The sequence below is a fragment of the Dreissena polymorpha genome, chromosome 4, assembly GCF_020536995.1.
Source record: "Dreissena polymorpha isolate Duluth1 chromosome 4, UMN_Dpol_1.0, whole genome shotgun sequence".
In the NCBI taxonomy this organism is placed as follows: Eukaryota; Metazoa; Mollusca; class Bivalvia; order Myida; family Dreissenidae; genus Dreissena; species Dreissena polymorpha.
In genome coordinates, this window is record NC_068358.1 from 32,548,948 (window position 1) to 32,565,203 (window position 16,256).

The window sequence follows — 16,256 nt, forward strand, 5'->3', positions numbered from 1 at the left end:
AAGTTTCGTCTATGATGAATTAGGATGATATTTAACGCAAAAGCATTAAGCTCCATTTTCCCAGAGCCGCGCTCAAATTCATCTATAAAGGTTTTTTTTCTGGATCCCCATAGAGTCTAGACACAATCATATTTTCCAATCAATATCTGAGCTCAACTTAATGTTGCACAAAGACGCATAAGTTACTTGCACTTTCAAAAATTCAAGAATAATCTCTAGTAAAGCGTGCACATTTGATCCAGTTAATTTAGGACTAATTAGCCACATTTGAGACGAAACTTCAGAAACTTAAAAAATTGCGTAAAGTGGCACCTGCATGTAAGTATAGCTCTTATATGACCGTGTTGAAAAAGTTAATGTGTGTATCTAACTACAACATATAAACGCATATTATTCTTACTGGACGACCACACGTTCCACCAATTAATTCCATTCTCTTCCATGAATCGTTTTGACAAGTTCGATCTGTGCTTCGGATCGTTGTCTTGCTGAAACCTATGTCCATCTGGGTAAGTTGTCCTAACAAACGTAAGCAATGTTTTTTCAAGAATTTCTTCAGTGAAGAACTTGCTGTCCATGATTCCGTCGAAAATTAATATAGATGTGGGACCTCTCCGGCTTATCCCTGCCCACACATGCACTTTTAACGGGTGTTTTGGTTTTGGATGTGCGGTCAGATCCCTCAGGTCTATAGCTTGTCGTTCTGTTGTTGTGTAGCTGAAAAGAACTTTCATCAGTAAAAATGATGTTATCGTTTGATTTGATCAACGTCTGACAAAAGTCTATCCTCGGTTGAAGGTTGCGCGTATTGACCATCTGCGAATATCTGTGAGTACTATGAGTAAATCCAGCTGCCTTAGTTAATCTCCGAGTAGTACTAAGAGAAAAAGTAGTACCATCTTCCTTTAATTCCCTGTGAATATCCATGCTGGATTGATGGCAGTTGCGCAGCAATGAACTTTTCACTATTTCCAAATCGCTGTGTGACACTGACCTTAATGCCTTAGGTTTAGGGATAGCCTCATCCGTATTAAACTGTCCGTGAACATATTGCTTAATCGAATATGACACAATTTGTCGCGATACAACAACACCCGGGAGTTCCTACTCTTTCACAATGACTTTTACTTTAACACCGGACTTGAACAAAGCAATTAACTTTAATTTGGCATCATGCGTCACTTTCCCCATTTTAAACAGAAGGAATAATTGAATAAGTTGTTATAAAATCAAAATGAATGAGTTGATACTATATCGTTTAACACTTGCAAGAAGTCTGAGACTGAGAACCAACATAAATAGCAATAGCAAATTTGACACTTAACTTGTATATTGTATTGCCCGTGGTTTGGGGTCATTCGTACCCCGTTCAGAAGAGCACTTCTGATAATGCCTTGCAGATAACGTAAATAACATCATTTTGACACTTCACTTGTATATTTAATTGCTGGTGATTGTGGGTCGTCTCTACCCCGTTCAGTTGGGGTTATTTCGCACAATAATATGTGGCAGATTACCTTTATAAATTTTTACACTTCCCTGCATTTTTATTGCAGGTGATAGTGGGTCGTTCGTACCAAGTCCAGTGGGGTAGGACCAAATCAACGGCAGGTGAAGCCGTGATTATCGCGGAAGGTATTGAAGCCGAAATGAAGGAAAAACTGTCAGAATGCCTTCAACAGTTTGAAAACAACAACAAAAGAAAAGAACCTTCGACAAATGGTAATTATGAACCTAACATTTACCTATGAAATAGCCAGACGATTTGTCCACTTTTTTTTTAATGCATAGAAACCATTGTACCGATGTCGGTTTCCGCAACAGTATTACTGACACAAATTTTTTAAAGGGACTCTTCACAGATTTTGGCATATATTGAAGTTAGTCAATAAATGCTTTATATTGATAAATTTAAACATTGGCTCTTAAAATCCCCAGTAAAAACAAATAAAAAAATAAAAGTCACTCTAAACTGGATATATTTTTTTACTTTATAGAGGCAACCTCGTAGTATCACACAATATAACTACACCAACTGAACTTAAAAATCTCTAGTAAAAAAACCCAATAACACACAAAAGAAATTGCGTGAATCTGACAGAACTTTTTTAATTTTGTCCCAAAATGTGAAAAGGCCCCTTTAACATTTATTAGCACTCTCGTAAGGCGTCGTTCGCCACGCGCCTCACAATTACACATATAAGGCCCATCATATCATACATAAGATAAACAAGATGATAGTATACGTTTAATTATAAAAAAGCTATTATAATCACGATTTATTTTCAAATATATATCACATACAAACAAGTCGCATACAGTTGAAAAAAAAGCCAAACAATGTACTTGCGCACGTTAATGTCATAAAAAGCGCACATATAACAAATATATTTGTATCATTCTTGTATACAAGAAATCGGTATACTAATCATCATTCTGATTTTTAGACTACCACCGGCAAGCCTGTGGCACAAGTTATGAGTCGGAGACCTCCTGCTTCCGTTATCTCGGAAACCCTGGAACCACCGCAAGAAGCCTCCTCAACGGAAACGGGGTTCGTTCAACTTGGAGCGATTTCTGTACCACCTGGTACAGATTCTCGCGTACCCGAAACACCGGAACCATTGTTAGAGGCGACGTCATCTTCAACTGGAGGCACTTTCGTTCCACCTTCAATGGGACTGTCCACAGAGCAGGTTGTTCCTACACCACTCCCTGTTGGAGCGACATATGTGCCGCCTCCCTTTGAAGAGACTGTTGTGGGAGAGGTTCCAGGGCCGTGGATGTCTCTGTTAGCAGAGCCACTATCTGTCACTCCCACTGTTTCAGCAGTATAGTTGGATCTGTCAACAACTCCAACTGAAACTCCAACCCGGACAACATTCCTGGCAACGCGGCCGACCCAAACCGGATCAATGATGTCGATCCTGAATATGATGATTGAAATGCAAAAGACCGATTTGCCAGATCAGGAAAAGCTCCGGCAGCAAGTTGAATTCTTGACCAGATGTTACGCGTCGCTGCTGCAGGAGATGGCCTCAATGAAAGACCTGATGTAGTCCATTGTCAAGGGCTTGTACAATAATGCAGCTACTTCAACAGCACAGCCTACGGTAGCGCAGCCCACTATAGTGCAGCCCACGGTGGCACAGTCCATCGCTGCACAGGCCACAACTGTGCAGCCCACATATGTGCAGCCAACATATGCACAGCCCACAGATTCGCAGCCCACATATCCTCCTCGTCCTGAAAGTGAGGCTATTGCCTGTCATGCCTTACTTTCAGACGAGGAGGTAAAGGTGATTCGACAAGCTTCCCATGGCCCGGTTAATTTCGCTGCTTGCCTGACAAAACGGCTGTTTCCTGAACTGTTCACTGCCGCCAACGTGAGGCTTCACTACAACTACCATGGTGGCGGCAGGGACAAAAAACAGGCACTGAGCCCTTGGCGGAAGAGCGCAATAAGAACGTATGTTATTCGTCACTTCCCAAGCATGAGCGACGAACAGAATTGGGGACTCGAAGGCGTCGCCAAAATGAATGAACTACTACCCCGCCCAGTAAGGGCACCTGCTGCAATGACCAATGAGATAGACATGTGAAAGCAAAACTGTACATTTTGTACACACATTTGTTTAATGTATAAATGTGTACTAAGTTGATATAACTGTAAATTATAATTTCTATGTATGTATATATATATATATATATATATATATATATATATATATATATATATATATATATATATATATATATATATATATATCTCATAACATCTAAAAAATCTTAGTAGTGTGCTTTCCAATAACAAAGATGCCACTAATACAGGTTGTTTATCTGAACTGAAAATTGTGTTACCAATTAAATTTATGCTTTAAATGCGTCATGTGCATAAATATACATATATACACATCTCTTGCATGTAATTAATCAAGAACAGAAAAAGTATTTGTTTATGTTCTATATGAACAAAATAATAAGCCAAATAAAAATTACCACACATTTTATAATTGATTATTATTCGTCACTCGGCATGAAATATCCGGGAAGTTTTAACCAGTGCATACGACGCAAACATCAAACAAACAATAAAATAAAACATAACGATTGTTAGAATAACTCAGTTCATATAAACTGGCGAACAAGCAAAACTGTGCCGATAAACCTACCATTTTCATACGCAACTTACTACTATCTGCAAAAGAATGTGTGAGGCATTTAAGGGCACAGTAAGGCAAAATGACAATATGTGTAGAAAGTTATATCGCATGTGTAAACAATTCGACGTATGTATATTATTATTCAGTTCTGATTATTTATTTTTGAATTCAGAAATTAACGTTTCTTGCGATCAATTTATAAAAAAAATAATAATATGTGTATTTGCATATAAATTTCTGTCGTTTGGCTAGAATAACCGACGTTCTTAGTAATCCAAAAGCAAAAATTAGTACGGAGTTTAGGCGAATTGAATACTCTTCCTTTGGAGATGCAAACATGTTGCAAAGTAGTAGATTTTGTAAATAGCATTTGGATCGACCCATCTTTTTGTAAATTAGTTTATTTCACTGCCTTCCCGGGTGAATCGTGGTACAATTTACATGTATATCACCTCGAAGATTATACATGAAACCTAGGAACATCGGCCTCCACCGCGATCCAACGCGAACACGGTGAATCGCAGTGAATCACCGCGGAGATCATTTTTATAACATTCGCGATGATCAAGCCCGATTGCAATCGCGGTGAATTTTCACCCAAAATAAATAATGTCCACCGCGTGTCGGTGATTTAGGCAAAAATCGCGCGCTGCGTAGTGTACACATTGTAATGGTAAGCCATCTTATCAATGTGATTTTCCTTTATAAAGTGCAGATGTTACATAAAAAATGATACGCTGGCTTATCAAATTGACTTACAATCTGACTTTTAGTTACTTGTAATGGTAAGCAATCTTATCAAAGTGACTTTCCTTCATATGAATGTGGTACATAAGAAATGATACGCCGGCATATCAAACTGATTTGCTTTTTTATGTGTAAAATGGTACATAAGAAATGATACGCTGGCTTATCAAATTGACTTGCAATGTGATTTTAAATTTCTTGTTGTAATGATACGCCAGCTTATCATATGCATTGTCTTTATGTGTAAAGGGTCCAAAAGAAATGAATTGCTGGCATATCAAAATGATTTTTAATATTTTATGTTATGTCGGCTTATCAAATTGATTTTTAATTTACATTATGATTTTTTGTTTAGGTTGATACGAAGGCTTATCAAATTGATTTTTCAATTTGTTACTATTATTTTCTGTTATGTCGGCGTAACAACTTGATTTTGAAAAAAAGACCTGAATCATCAGAAAAAAAGGACTTTGTTTTACTTTTGTTTAATTTACATCCGAAAAAATGTGAACAGATCACATAACAAGAGCTGTCAGAGGACAGCGCGCTCGACTAATCGAGTGCTTGACAATATAACGTAAGCCATCATGGGGAAATTGTTCATATTCAATAATTTATTAGACGATCTTTCAATTTAAATTTTTTTTTTGGGGGGGGGGTTAGAGGGGGTATAATGTGGGGTGTGGTCATTTATTAGACGATCTTTCAAAAATAAAAAATAAAAAATTTTGGGGGCAGAGGGGGGTGAAAGGGGGGTATAATGTGGGGCGCTTTCTAATTTATTAGACGATGTTAAAAATAAATTTGGGGGGGGGGTAGGGGGGGTGGGGTGAGAGGGGGGTATAATGTGGTGTGTGGTGGGAGGAGGGATTTTGGGTAGGGGCGTGGGGTATTGTTTGAGTGGAATCCATTGTGGTATTCAGGTAAGTGTTGTTTTGTCAAAGTAATAACATGTGATCATAAATAAAGAAGTTATGACAATTTAAGCAAAATGTTCAATTATCTAAGTGTAAAAGGGGCCATAATTATGTCAAAATGCTTGATACAGTGGTCTGCTCTTGTTTATAGGTTGGGGTCATGTTGGTAAATAAGTATGCAACATATAAAAGCAATATGTCAAAGGATATATGAAATATTTGGTGTAGTACTCAAACTTTAACATATATTTATCAATAATATGCATATTCTTAGTATCAAAGGGGCAATAATTACGACAAAATGCTTGATAGAGTTGTCTTCTCTTGTTTATAGGTTGGGGTGATGTTGGTAAACAAGTATGCAAAATAGGAAATCAATATGTCAAGGGACAATGAAAATAAATGGGGTGGTACGAAAACTTAAACATTTGCTGCATATTCTAAGTGGAAAAGGGGCCATAATTATGACAAAATGCTTGATAGAGTTGTCTGCTCTTGTTTATAGGCTGGGGTATTGTTGGTAAACAAGTATGCAAAATATGAAAGCAATATGTCAAGGGACAATTAAAATAATTGGGGTAGTACGAAAACTTTAACATTTGCACGCTAACGGAAACGGAAATGGTAACGGAAACGCCGGGATGATTAGGAAAGCTCCACTATATATATTTCATATATAATAGTCGAGCTAAAAATTGCCTTTAAAAAGTATATTTTCCTGTAGGTATTTAGGGAATGATTGGACTTTCCTTTTTTTAAATAGACTCAGTTTATTTTAAGAAGCATGTCAAATCATTTAATGCAGAATATAGATTTATATAAATTAGAAACCAAATCATTCTTAAACACCGTGGTATTGCAGTCGGGTCCTCTTTTTGCTACATCTGAACGTTGTAACAATCGAACCAAAGCAAGCTATTCCTAAGTGTTGCACACTTGCTAATTGGCTAAAGAGGAATACTTGCATTTTAAGTATTCGAAAAAAAAACGGAAAACAAACCAAATAAGTAGCAAGTATGAGTCACGTGTTACCTTAATGTTCCTTAACATATTGATATGGGTATTTCACCATGTCCATTTATAGTACTGATTAAAACCGTATCTCTACAGCCACGAGTTCATATTTGCTGCTACAAGTCTCTTTGTACGCATATACAGGGTCTTCCAATCAATATACATGTAAGCCATTTAAAACCTGTGTTAAATGAGAGCGCCAAATTTTCCTGTCGACTGTCAAGTTCCACGCATGGAAAGCGTGCGTGCTGCACAAAGACCAAGCGCTGTAACTAAATAAAGATGTGACGCGCAAATTAATACATGTAATATTTTATAGTGAATATTTTAAATCGAAAACAATGCATACAGTGAAAAAGTATTGCCCCATTGAAACGTACGAAAAATATAAATCAAAGTACCATAAACACATTGCAGTAGATGTATTTTTAAACAAGAAATGTGTTTGTCAGAAACACTATGTCCCCTTCTGCGCCGCTTTGATTTATTTTAATTTTCTTTTCATTTGGCAGGTTCTGATAATTATCTCCCTTAAAAGCTTATTACTTCCCTTGGATTTGATTATTTTACCTTTGACCTTGAAGGATTACCTTGACCTTTCACCACTCAAAATGTGCAGCTCCATGAGATACACATGCATGCCAAATATGAAGTTGCTTTCTTCAATATTTCAAAAGTTATGGCAAAATGTAAAAGTTGGAGCAAAAAAACTAACAAACCAACCAACCAACCCAACAGACAGGGCAAAAACAATATGTCCCCCACTTTAGTGGTGGGGGACATAAAAAGCACCACTACTTTGTTTGACAAGTGCGTTGGTCCAAAAGTTTTGGTGAGACGGGGCGTACAGGAATAAGCCGAAAATTTATTTATAATGAAATGAACATAAATGAAATGAAGCAGAGACAGATGCATGTGAAGAAATTAATGTAGGTAAAAATGCCTGAGGTAAAAATACCATAGGTAAAATTGCCAGAGGAAAAAATGCCAGAAGTAAAGTGTTAAAAATTCTATAGGTAAAAATGTTAGAGGTAAAAATGCAAAATTAAGATATAGTTAGATAGAGTTTTGAGCATTATTTTTTAAGGATATTGAATATTGTCAGTATTACATTCTTTGCTTATGTTACGGATTTTTTTATAAATTAAACATGTAATATTTATTATACTTGTGTCACTAATTAATTAAGACTGTAATTGTTTTGCATTGTGCTTTATGCATTCTGTTTATTATCCCCCGCCATAGGCAGAGGGATATTGTTTTGGCGTTGTCCGTCCATCTTTCCGTCCGTTCGTCAGGCACTTGTGTGTCCGGAGCCATATCTTGGAAGTGCTTTGGCAGATTTCATTAAAACTTGGTATGAGTATCTGTATGAATAAGAGGATGATGCACCATCTGTTAATAACACAGTTATGGCCCTTTGTATCTTAAACAAATTCTAGTTTAGTGTCAAATATAACACTTTTGTGTCCAGAACAATATTTGCGGGGGATATCAATTCAACGAAGTTGCTTGTTGGCTATGATTTGTTGTTTCTTTGATGAATCGCTGATTAAAGAAAACGTGTTAAATTCCTTTTAAAAGCTATTGGATTTTCATTGTTGTTATGGAATCTTTTGATTTTTGAGGACAATAAATTATAAAAGCAATGTGACAAAATAACAGGATTTTGATGGTGATTATGTTAACATTTATTATTAAATGACACCAGAAAATATGTTTTGATACATCTAGTTAAGTTCTGCATTAAAGCATTTAAATTTAGAGCTGATAATAAATATATTTTTTAGTCATATTTTTCCCCAACTGAAATTGTGTATATAATATCTAACTGCATTTTTTTCTTAATCAATTGCGGATTTAATTCACTTAACTTTATAAACACAGAAAGAGCTTTCTCTTTCATCATACATTCTCACAAAAGTTAATTATAATATATGTGTACAAAATGCAGATTCAGAAATGTGTTGAGAAATGGGAACAATATTTTGCGCCGCACTCCTCCAAGATTCCTGCCGTGTGATTACGTGTTTGAAGCCACATGGTGGACTTCATTTACGCAACTCGGCATTTGCCGTTTTAGCTTCTGTCGTGGGCCGGTCACGTGATACGCGTAAGCCGGTTACAAGCAAATAAAGTGGAACCGGCCTATTTCAACAAGGCAGCATTGGTGGTTGGTGCATATGCATTAATTCACAAAATCTCTCTTGTGACAATGGTTATCTGGTTGTGTTATTAGGAACTGCGGGAATGTTAGTCTCTATGAGTCTTACATGTACATATTTTAATGTTAGTAAAGTCCAGAATGCCAGTTATACACTGATTGTGATAACAACACGCAAAGAACAAACAACCAGTTTGAAGAGTGGAACAACCGGTTTGCACATTTAGTAGGGCACCACCATCCACACATCTTGAAGTTAATAAAGCACATCACACTGGAAGATCGTGTTGCTGCGACAGTGATTGCCCAAAATGAAACAGGCAACTTCCAACCCAGAAAGAAGAAACGAAAGTATTGTCAAATAATGATGAGAAATTGGGTGAAATATTTGGGTTTTCTTTATGTACGAAATATTGACAAGTATATCAGTGGCGAGTATGCATGACGGTCAAAAGATTAAATATTTGGATCTGGTGTATGTTAACAACAAAAAGGGAACGATGCTGTCGACACAAGCCTTAGGCTGTATTTGCATTATTTATTTGTATCAAAATGCTGATTAGCGTGCACATACCCAGTCCCATGTTGTAATTCAACCAATCAGGAACAAGCACGTATAGAACACTGACCAATAGGATTCATAACTGAGTTTCACGGGCCAGATGTTGGAGGGAAATAGTACAGTTAGCGTTTAGACTTGGAGACGTACGAATCGAGAAAGACACAATCATGTAGCAATCACAACGTATTTGTATAACTGAAAATATCAAGTATGTTAGACATTAAATTGGACTAGAAACTGATATATGGTGTTGTTGAATATTTTATCCTATATTATGCAGAGAAATTAACATTAATAGAGAGGGACCGACTTGTCCCATGCGCGGCACAAGAAAATGGTAGTTAATGCAAAACTCGTCATCTTGGCATTATGCGCATAACGAGATATCGAATGATAGGCTACACACTGGTAATTTAAGAGTATTGAATATTGTTAGTAACTATGTGTCGTCCATGAACTATGAACGATTACGCGACAGTATGGACAGCTCCAACAGAGATTGAAAAGTTTGAGTCTGGAATACCAAACTGGTAATAGGGAGCTTGGGAACTTCCTTCGTGCAGTCGGACATAGCATTAGGTTTGGGTTACAGTTTTCTTGTTGAACAAAAAAAATTACTATATGACATTTGGCATTTTTACCTCTGGCATTTTTACCACTTTACTTCTGGCATTTTTGCCTCTGGCATTTTTACCTATGGCATTTTTACCGCACTCCGAAGAAATGCCTTGTGAACAGTCACCTGTTTTGATCAGTGATCCTGAATCACATTATTTTCATAAGTTCTCCAGCTTCCAATAAACAAGCATATCACTCCAGTGACCAGTCTATTTCGCTACTTTAAAGTACAAAATGAAATTTTGTGACGTATTCACACGTGACCACAGCTATATAAATACCGCACCTTGCACGAGGAAACTCATAGTCATTTTAGCGACCTATCTAGCTACACATTGAGGACACGGTCGTCCATTTTTTGGTACGTGACCACGTGTATTTTTGTGAAATGAGTTTTATTTCATAGGCTTTTAACACATGTGGCAATTGTTTATTTGATGATTATTATGAAGATGATGATTCAGTTGACAGCTGTGCTTGGGATTTTCCGAAATTAAAAGCTCCCAATAACTGAATCTTTGGCAACTTTGATAAACACTTCATGTACAAAACAGTGCCAATTAAATAACATTATTGAAATATACAAAGTGCCTGCTAACTGCGAACTCATACAGAAAGCGTTTGGAAAATATTTTATTATTTCAGTTTGATAAACTACGGCACGTGAACGGGCTACTTGTTGCCATAAATTTCTAATTGTTACATATAACCACGTGCCATTTTCACTAACAAATTGCTTGACGATGTCAAAAAAAGATATAAGAGATAAGGACGATGTCCTTTCTATTTTCCAATCTGATGAGGAAGAATTTTCTGGGTTTGAAACCGAGGATATTCCTACTCATAAATCGGCGGACAATTGTTTCCCGTCTAGGCCCCCCCCCCCCCCCCCAAAAGTTAGCCTCCAAGGTTACAAAGCCTAATAATAGTAATCCGAACGTTTCCTCTTCCGGTAAGAAAAATTCTGCGAAGAAAACAGAAAAGCAGAAAAGTAAAGAGAAAAATGAAACCGGTAATTTGATAGATTTAGACAATTTGAATGAGGATTTGGTCATAAAACTAAAACATGTTTTAGGATTGTTAAAACCTGCTCAGCCGAGTGTGACGGTTCAGTCGGAAGCCATAGTAAGTGGCGAAGACGAACCTGATTCGGACGAAAATTTTTCGGATATGACAAACATCATGAGCATAAGGCGCCGGCTCCTCTTAAGGCCTTCTCTGAAAACAAAATATTCCAAGCATATGCAAGATTAGCACTCCTTACCTTTTCAAAGGAGTTAAAAAAATCTACAACAACTGTTAAAAGTTGGCAAATTCTTTTATCCTAACAGATACCCAATCATGCTAGTACCTATGGCGCAATGCGAGTATCTCGTGGCAGAGGCACATACAGGGCAAGACCCTACAATGGTTATGTAACTGCAGGCATGATCCCTATTTTGTCCCAGGCAAATTTGGTTTAGCCTGATATATCTCAAAGTTGCCACAGATGAAGGAACTGATATCTGATTCATTGACTGTCCTTTGGACAGGTTCAATTCCATATGTTGGTAAACTAAATAGCTATACATAGCTAATGTTATATTGTCATATATACACAAACTTAAAATAACAATTGTATTGTATTGTATATGGCAGTGGACCCATGTATGGCAGACAAGCAACAATGCCAAGACAACAGTATGGTCAATTCAGACATGTGCATAATTATGCCAGTACACCGGAAAAGAAGTCGCCGTCGTGCACAGTAACTTCAGCCCCAAAGTAGAGGTGCAAAATTTTATGTAAAGGTAAGCAATTCTGAAAGATTAATATCATTTTGATAAATGGGCAAAAATAACATCAGACAAAAGGATGTTACAAACAGTTCAAGGGTATATTATTAATTTTAAAACAAGTCCAGTACAATCAAAATTACATGGAAAAATTTCTTAAAGTCTTGTTGATCAAGAAATTAATAAAATGTTACATGAACATGCGATCGAATGTTCAGAATACGAGGATGGAGAATTCATTTCGAATTTATTTTTGGTTCCAAACCAAATGGCAAGTTTAGGCTAGTCATAAATCTAAAACAATTAAATGAGTTTGTATGTTATATGAAATTTTAACAAGAAACCTTGAATTTTGTTCTTGAATTAATACAACCCAAATGACTGGTTTATTATACTGGATTTACAATCTGCTTATTGGACAATTCCCATAAGTATTAGAATATTCAAAGTTTCTCAATTTTGAATGGAGAGACCAATTGTATACATTTGTCTGCCTTCTATTGGGCTTTCGTCAGCACCATTTGTATTCACCCAAGTATTGAAGCCAGTATACACTTCTTTTCGTAGTAGGAGTATCAGATGCTAATATTATATTGATGACTCGATTGGCATTGTCAAATAATGATGAGAAATTGGGTGAAATATTTGGGTTTTCTTTATGTACGAAATATTGGCAAGTATATCAGTGGCGAGTATGCATGACGGTCAAAAGATTAAATATTTGGATCTGGTGTATGTTTAACAACAAAGGGGGAACGATGCTGTTGACACAAGCCTTAGGCTGTATTTGCATTATTTATTTGTATCACAATGCTGATTAGCGCGTACATACCCAGTCCTATGTTGTAATTCAACCAATCAGCAACAAGCACGTATAGAACACTGGCCAATGGGATTCATAACTGAGTTTCACGGGGCAGATGTTAGAGGGAAACAAGGCAGTTAGCGTTTAGACTTGGAGGCGTACGGATCGAGAAAGATACGATCATGTAGCTATCAGACTGTATTTGTATAACCGAAAATATTAAGTATGTTAGACATTAAATTAGACTAGAAACTGATACATGGTGTTGTTGAATATTTTATCCTAAATTATGCAGAGAAACCAACATAATAGGGAGGGACCGACTTGTCCCATGCGTGACGCGAGAAAATGGTAGTTAATGCAAATCTCGTCATCTTGGCAGTACGCCCATGACAAGATATCGAATGATAGGCTACACACCGGTAATCTAAGAGTTATGAACATTATTAGTAACTATGTGTCGTCCATGAACTATGAACGATTACGCGACAGCATGAATACAGATAAAACAAGAAACAAATATGATTGAGTTATTAGAATCGGTGGAATTTGTTATAAACAATTAAAAATCCATCGTAATTCTTGTTCAAAGAATTACATATTTTGGTTTTATACTAGATTCAATGAAATTTATGGTATTTTTACCTTATGAAAAAGTACAGAAAATAAAGCCGTTTGCATCTAGGTTACTTGCAAAAAGCAAAGTTCCAATTAGGGAACTGGCATCTTTTAATGGTTTGCTGTTAAATGCATTTTTGCTATTATGGAAGCCCAAATGCATTACAGGAACTTGGAGAGGCAAAAGGTACAAGTTTTGAATGCAAATCCAGATTACGATTCAATGATCATGTTAAATTCAGATTCTTGCAATGAAATAAAATGGTGGTTGGATAATGTCCAAATGAAAAAAGGAAAGGAGATTATAGGCAAAAACCTATTTCTTTGTGTATTCAATCAGATGCATCTAATCAAGGATATGGGTCATATTGTGTACAAGAAAGGAAACGGTCAGGTGGTAGATGGTCATTGCAAGAAACAAATTATCATATAAATGGTTTGGAATTGCTTGCAATTTTCTTTGCATTGAAATATTGAGCTGTTGATACATCCGAAATTTACATTGCTATTCAATCAGACTCGATGGTTGCAATTGTTTACATAAATAATTCAGGATGTATGCAGGATGTAAAAATGGATTCCTTGACAAAAAAAATTTGTGAATGGTGTATTGCAAGGAAGCTGTTCTGAACAGCCTTTTATTTACCAGGTGTTGAAAACATCCATGCTGATTTCTCGTCCAGATATGTTTCAGACACTACTGAATGGATGTTAAAAAGACAAATATTTACCAAATGTTGATTTATTTGTTTCGAGACTAAATTCTCAGTTGTAACATTATGTTTCATGGAAACCAGATCCCAATGCACTTTGTGCTGATGTTTATAGAAACCAGATCCCAATGCACTTTGTGCTGATGTTTTTAGAAACCAGATCCCAATGCACTTTGTGCTGATGTTTTTAGAAACCAGATCCTGATGCACTTTGTGCTGATGTTTTTAGAAACCAGATCCCAATGCACTTTGTGCTGATGTTTTTAGAAACCAGATCCCGATGCACTTTGTGCTGATGTTTTTAGTTTACACTGGTCAACATATATTCCATATATATTTCCTCCTTTTAGATTAATTGGAGCGATATTGAATAAAATCAATGAAGATAGTATCTGTTGATAAAGCTCTTATTTCATGCCCATATTGGACAAACCAGACCTGGTTTCTAATGTTATTAAATTGTATAATCTGTTTCCCTGCCAGGATACCAAGACAAAGGCTTGTTGACACTGCCACAAAATCCAATGGGAAAGAATCTACAACTGATTGAGGTGATTATATCAGGATAGAACTCAAAAGTCAAGGCCTTCCTGAGAGGATGTTGCCGAACATATATTTAACAGCTGGCGAACTGGGACCAAAAAACAGTATTCCAGTGCATGGAGAAAGTGGTGTTTGTGGTGCAATATTAGACGAAGTAATCCGCTGAAAAAGTGATTGTGTCTTATCTTTTGCATATAAAGAACATGAACAAATCGTATCATGTTACTTGCACACATAAAGCAGTAATTTTAGAAACATTAAAAATAATAGATTATAAATTCAATATGTCCTTTATTCTTATTAACAGATTTATGAAAGTTTTGTGTAATATTAATCCTCCAAAACCCAGGTATCAAACAACATGGGATCTTAGTAAAGTATTATATGTATTTTTAACATGGATGCCCTTAAATGGCTTTTCATTAAAAATGTTTACTTGCAAGTTACTAGTGTGATTACTTTGTGTACAGCATCTCGTGTGCAGACATTGAAATCTCTGTGTGTTAATAAGTGTGTGTTTGTAAATAATGATATAACATTCAATTGTGGCAATCAATTGAAGATTTCTAAACCAAGGAAAAATTATTTTCTCAAGTTTAAAGATTATGAAGAGCCAAAATTATGTCCAGCTCGGACACTGAAAATTTACTTGTCAATGACCAAGTATCTTTGAAAACATGTTCAATTTTTCATTTTGTATTTTACTTATCAGTCAGTTTCTTCTAATACATTAGCAAGATGGCTAAAACGGGTTTTATTTATGGCAGGTATTTATGTTAACACATTTAAAGCCCATTCTTATAGAGGGGCATCAGTTTCGGCGTCTGCCATGGTTGGATGTAAAACTAAATGAGATTTTGATAACTGCAGATTGGTCTACTGCTAAGAACTTGTATTTACGAGATATGGGTGGTGACATTAATCAACAAAATAGTACATTATTTAGTGAAGCTGTATTGTCTTGCAGACATTTATTTTCTGTTCTAGTTGGATACCTAAGTAATATCTTATTATTTTCAGATACTTAATTTATAACTGGTATTTATATTGCTCCAGAATTGTGGATGCAATGTACTGGGATCAGTATTACATTATTCATGGCCAGGTTTGTTTTATTATTGTTGTTTGTTATAACGGATTGAAACTGCGTTTTCATATCAAACCTTATATGCTATATTATTATAGATAATATGGATGTAATATTGATATATATGTGGTAATTATAAGTTGCATACAGTATATATGTTTACATAATTATGTAGACATTCATTGAATTATGCATTATGACACATAAAATTGATAAAACTGAGTAATAGTCTGTTCTATTTATGTTGTCGTCTTTAAATATGCTTGTATATTGGAAACTAGAGGCCTTATGAAAATAATGGACCCCCCCATCCAAGCACTTGTGTGATGGATGGGGGGCATTGTTGGAAATAAGGCCGGAGGCGGAAAATATACAAGCACCCACCCTTGAATGGAAGAATTATGTTCTTATGTGCCCACCCTTTGTAGATTAAGAATCATATTGAATGTTTGAGTAGTTTACAACAACATAAATTCTGACTTTAAAACCTATGAGTTTCCTCATGCAAGGTGCGGTATTTATATAGCTGT

The 16,256-nt window shown here is 36.0% G+C and overlaps 1 protein-coding gene across 1 annotated transcript; it reads left to right on the forward strand.

The window, feature by feature from the left end:
- The first annotated feature begins 1,259 nt into the window (after nucleotides 1-1,259).
- On the forward strand, nucleotides 1,260-3,703 carry LOC127876737 (uncharacterized). The gene is made up of 2 exons (XM_052422170.1): nucleotides 1,260-1,722; nucleotides 2,448-3,703. Exons 1-2 carry the CDS (start codon nucleotides 1,720-1,722, stop codon nucleotides 2,835-2,837), a joined length of 393 nt encoding a protein of 130 aa, XP_052278130.1. The 5' UTR covers nucleotides 1,260-1,719; the 3' UTR covers nucleotides 2,838-3,703.
- The last annotated feature ends 12,553 nt before the right edge of the window (nucleotides 3,704-16,256 follow it).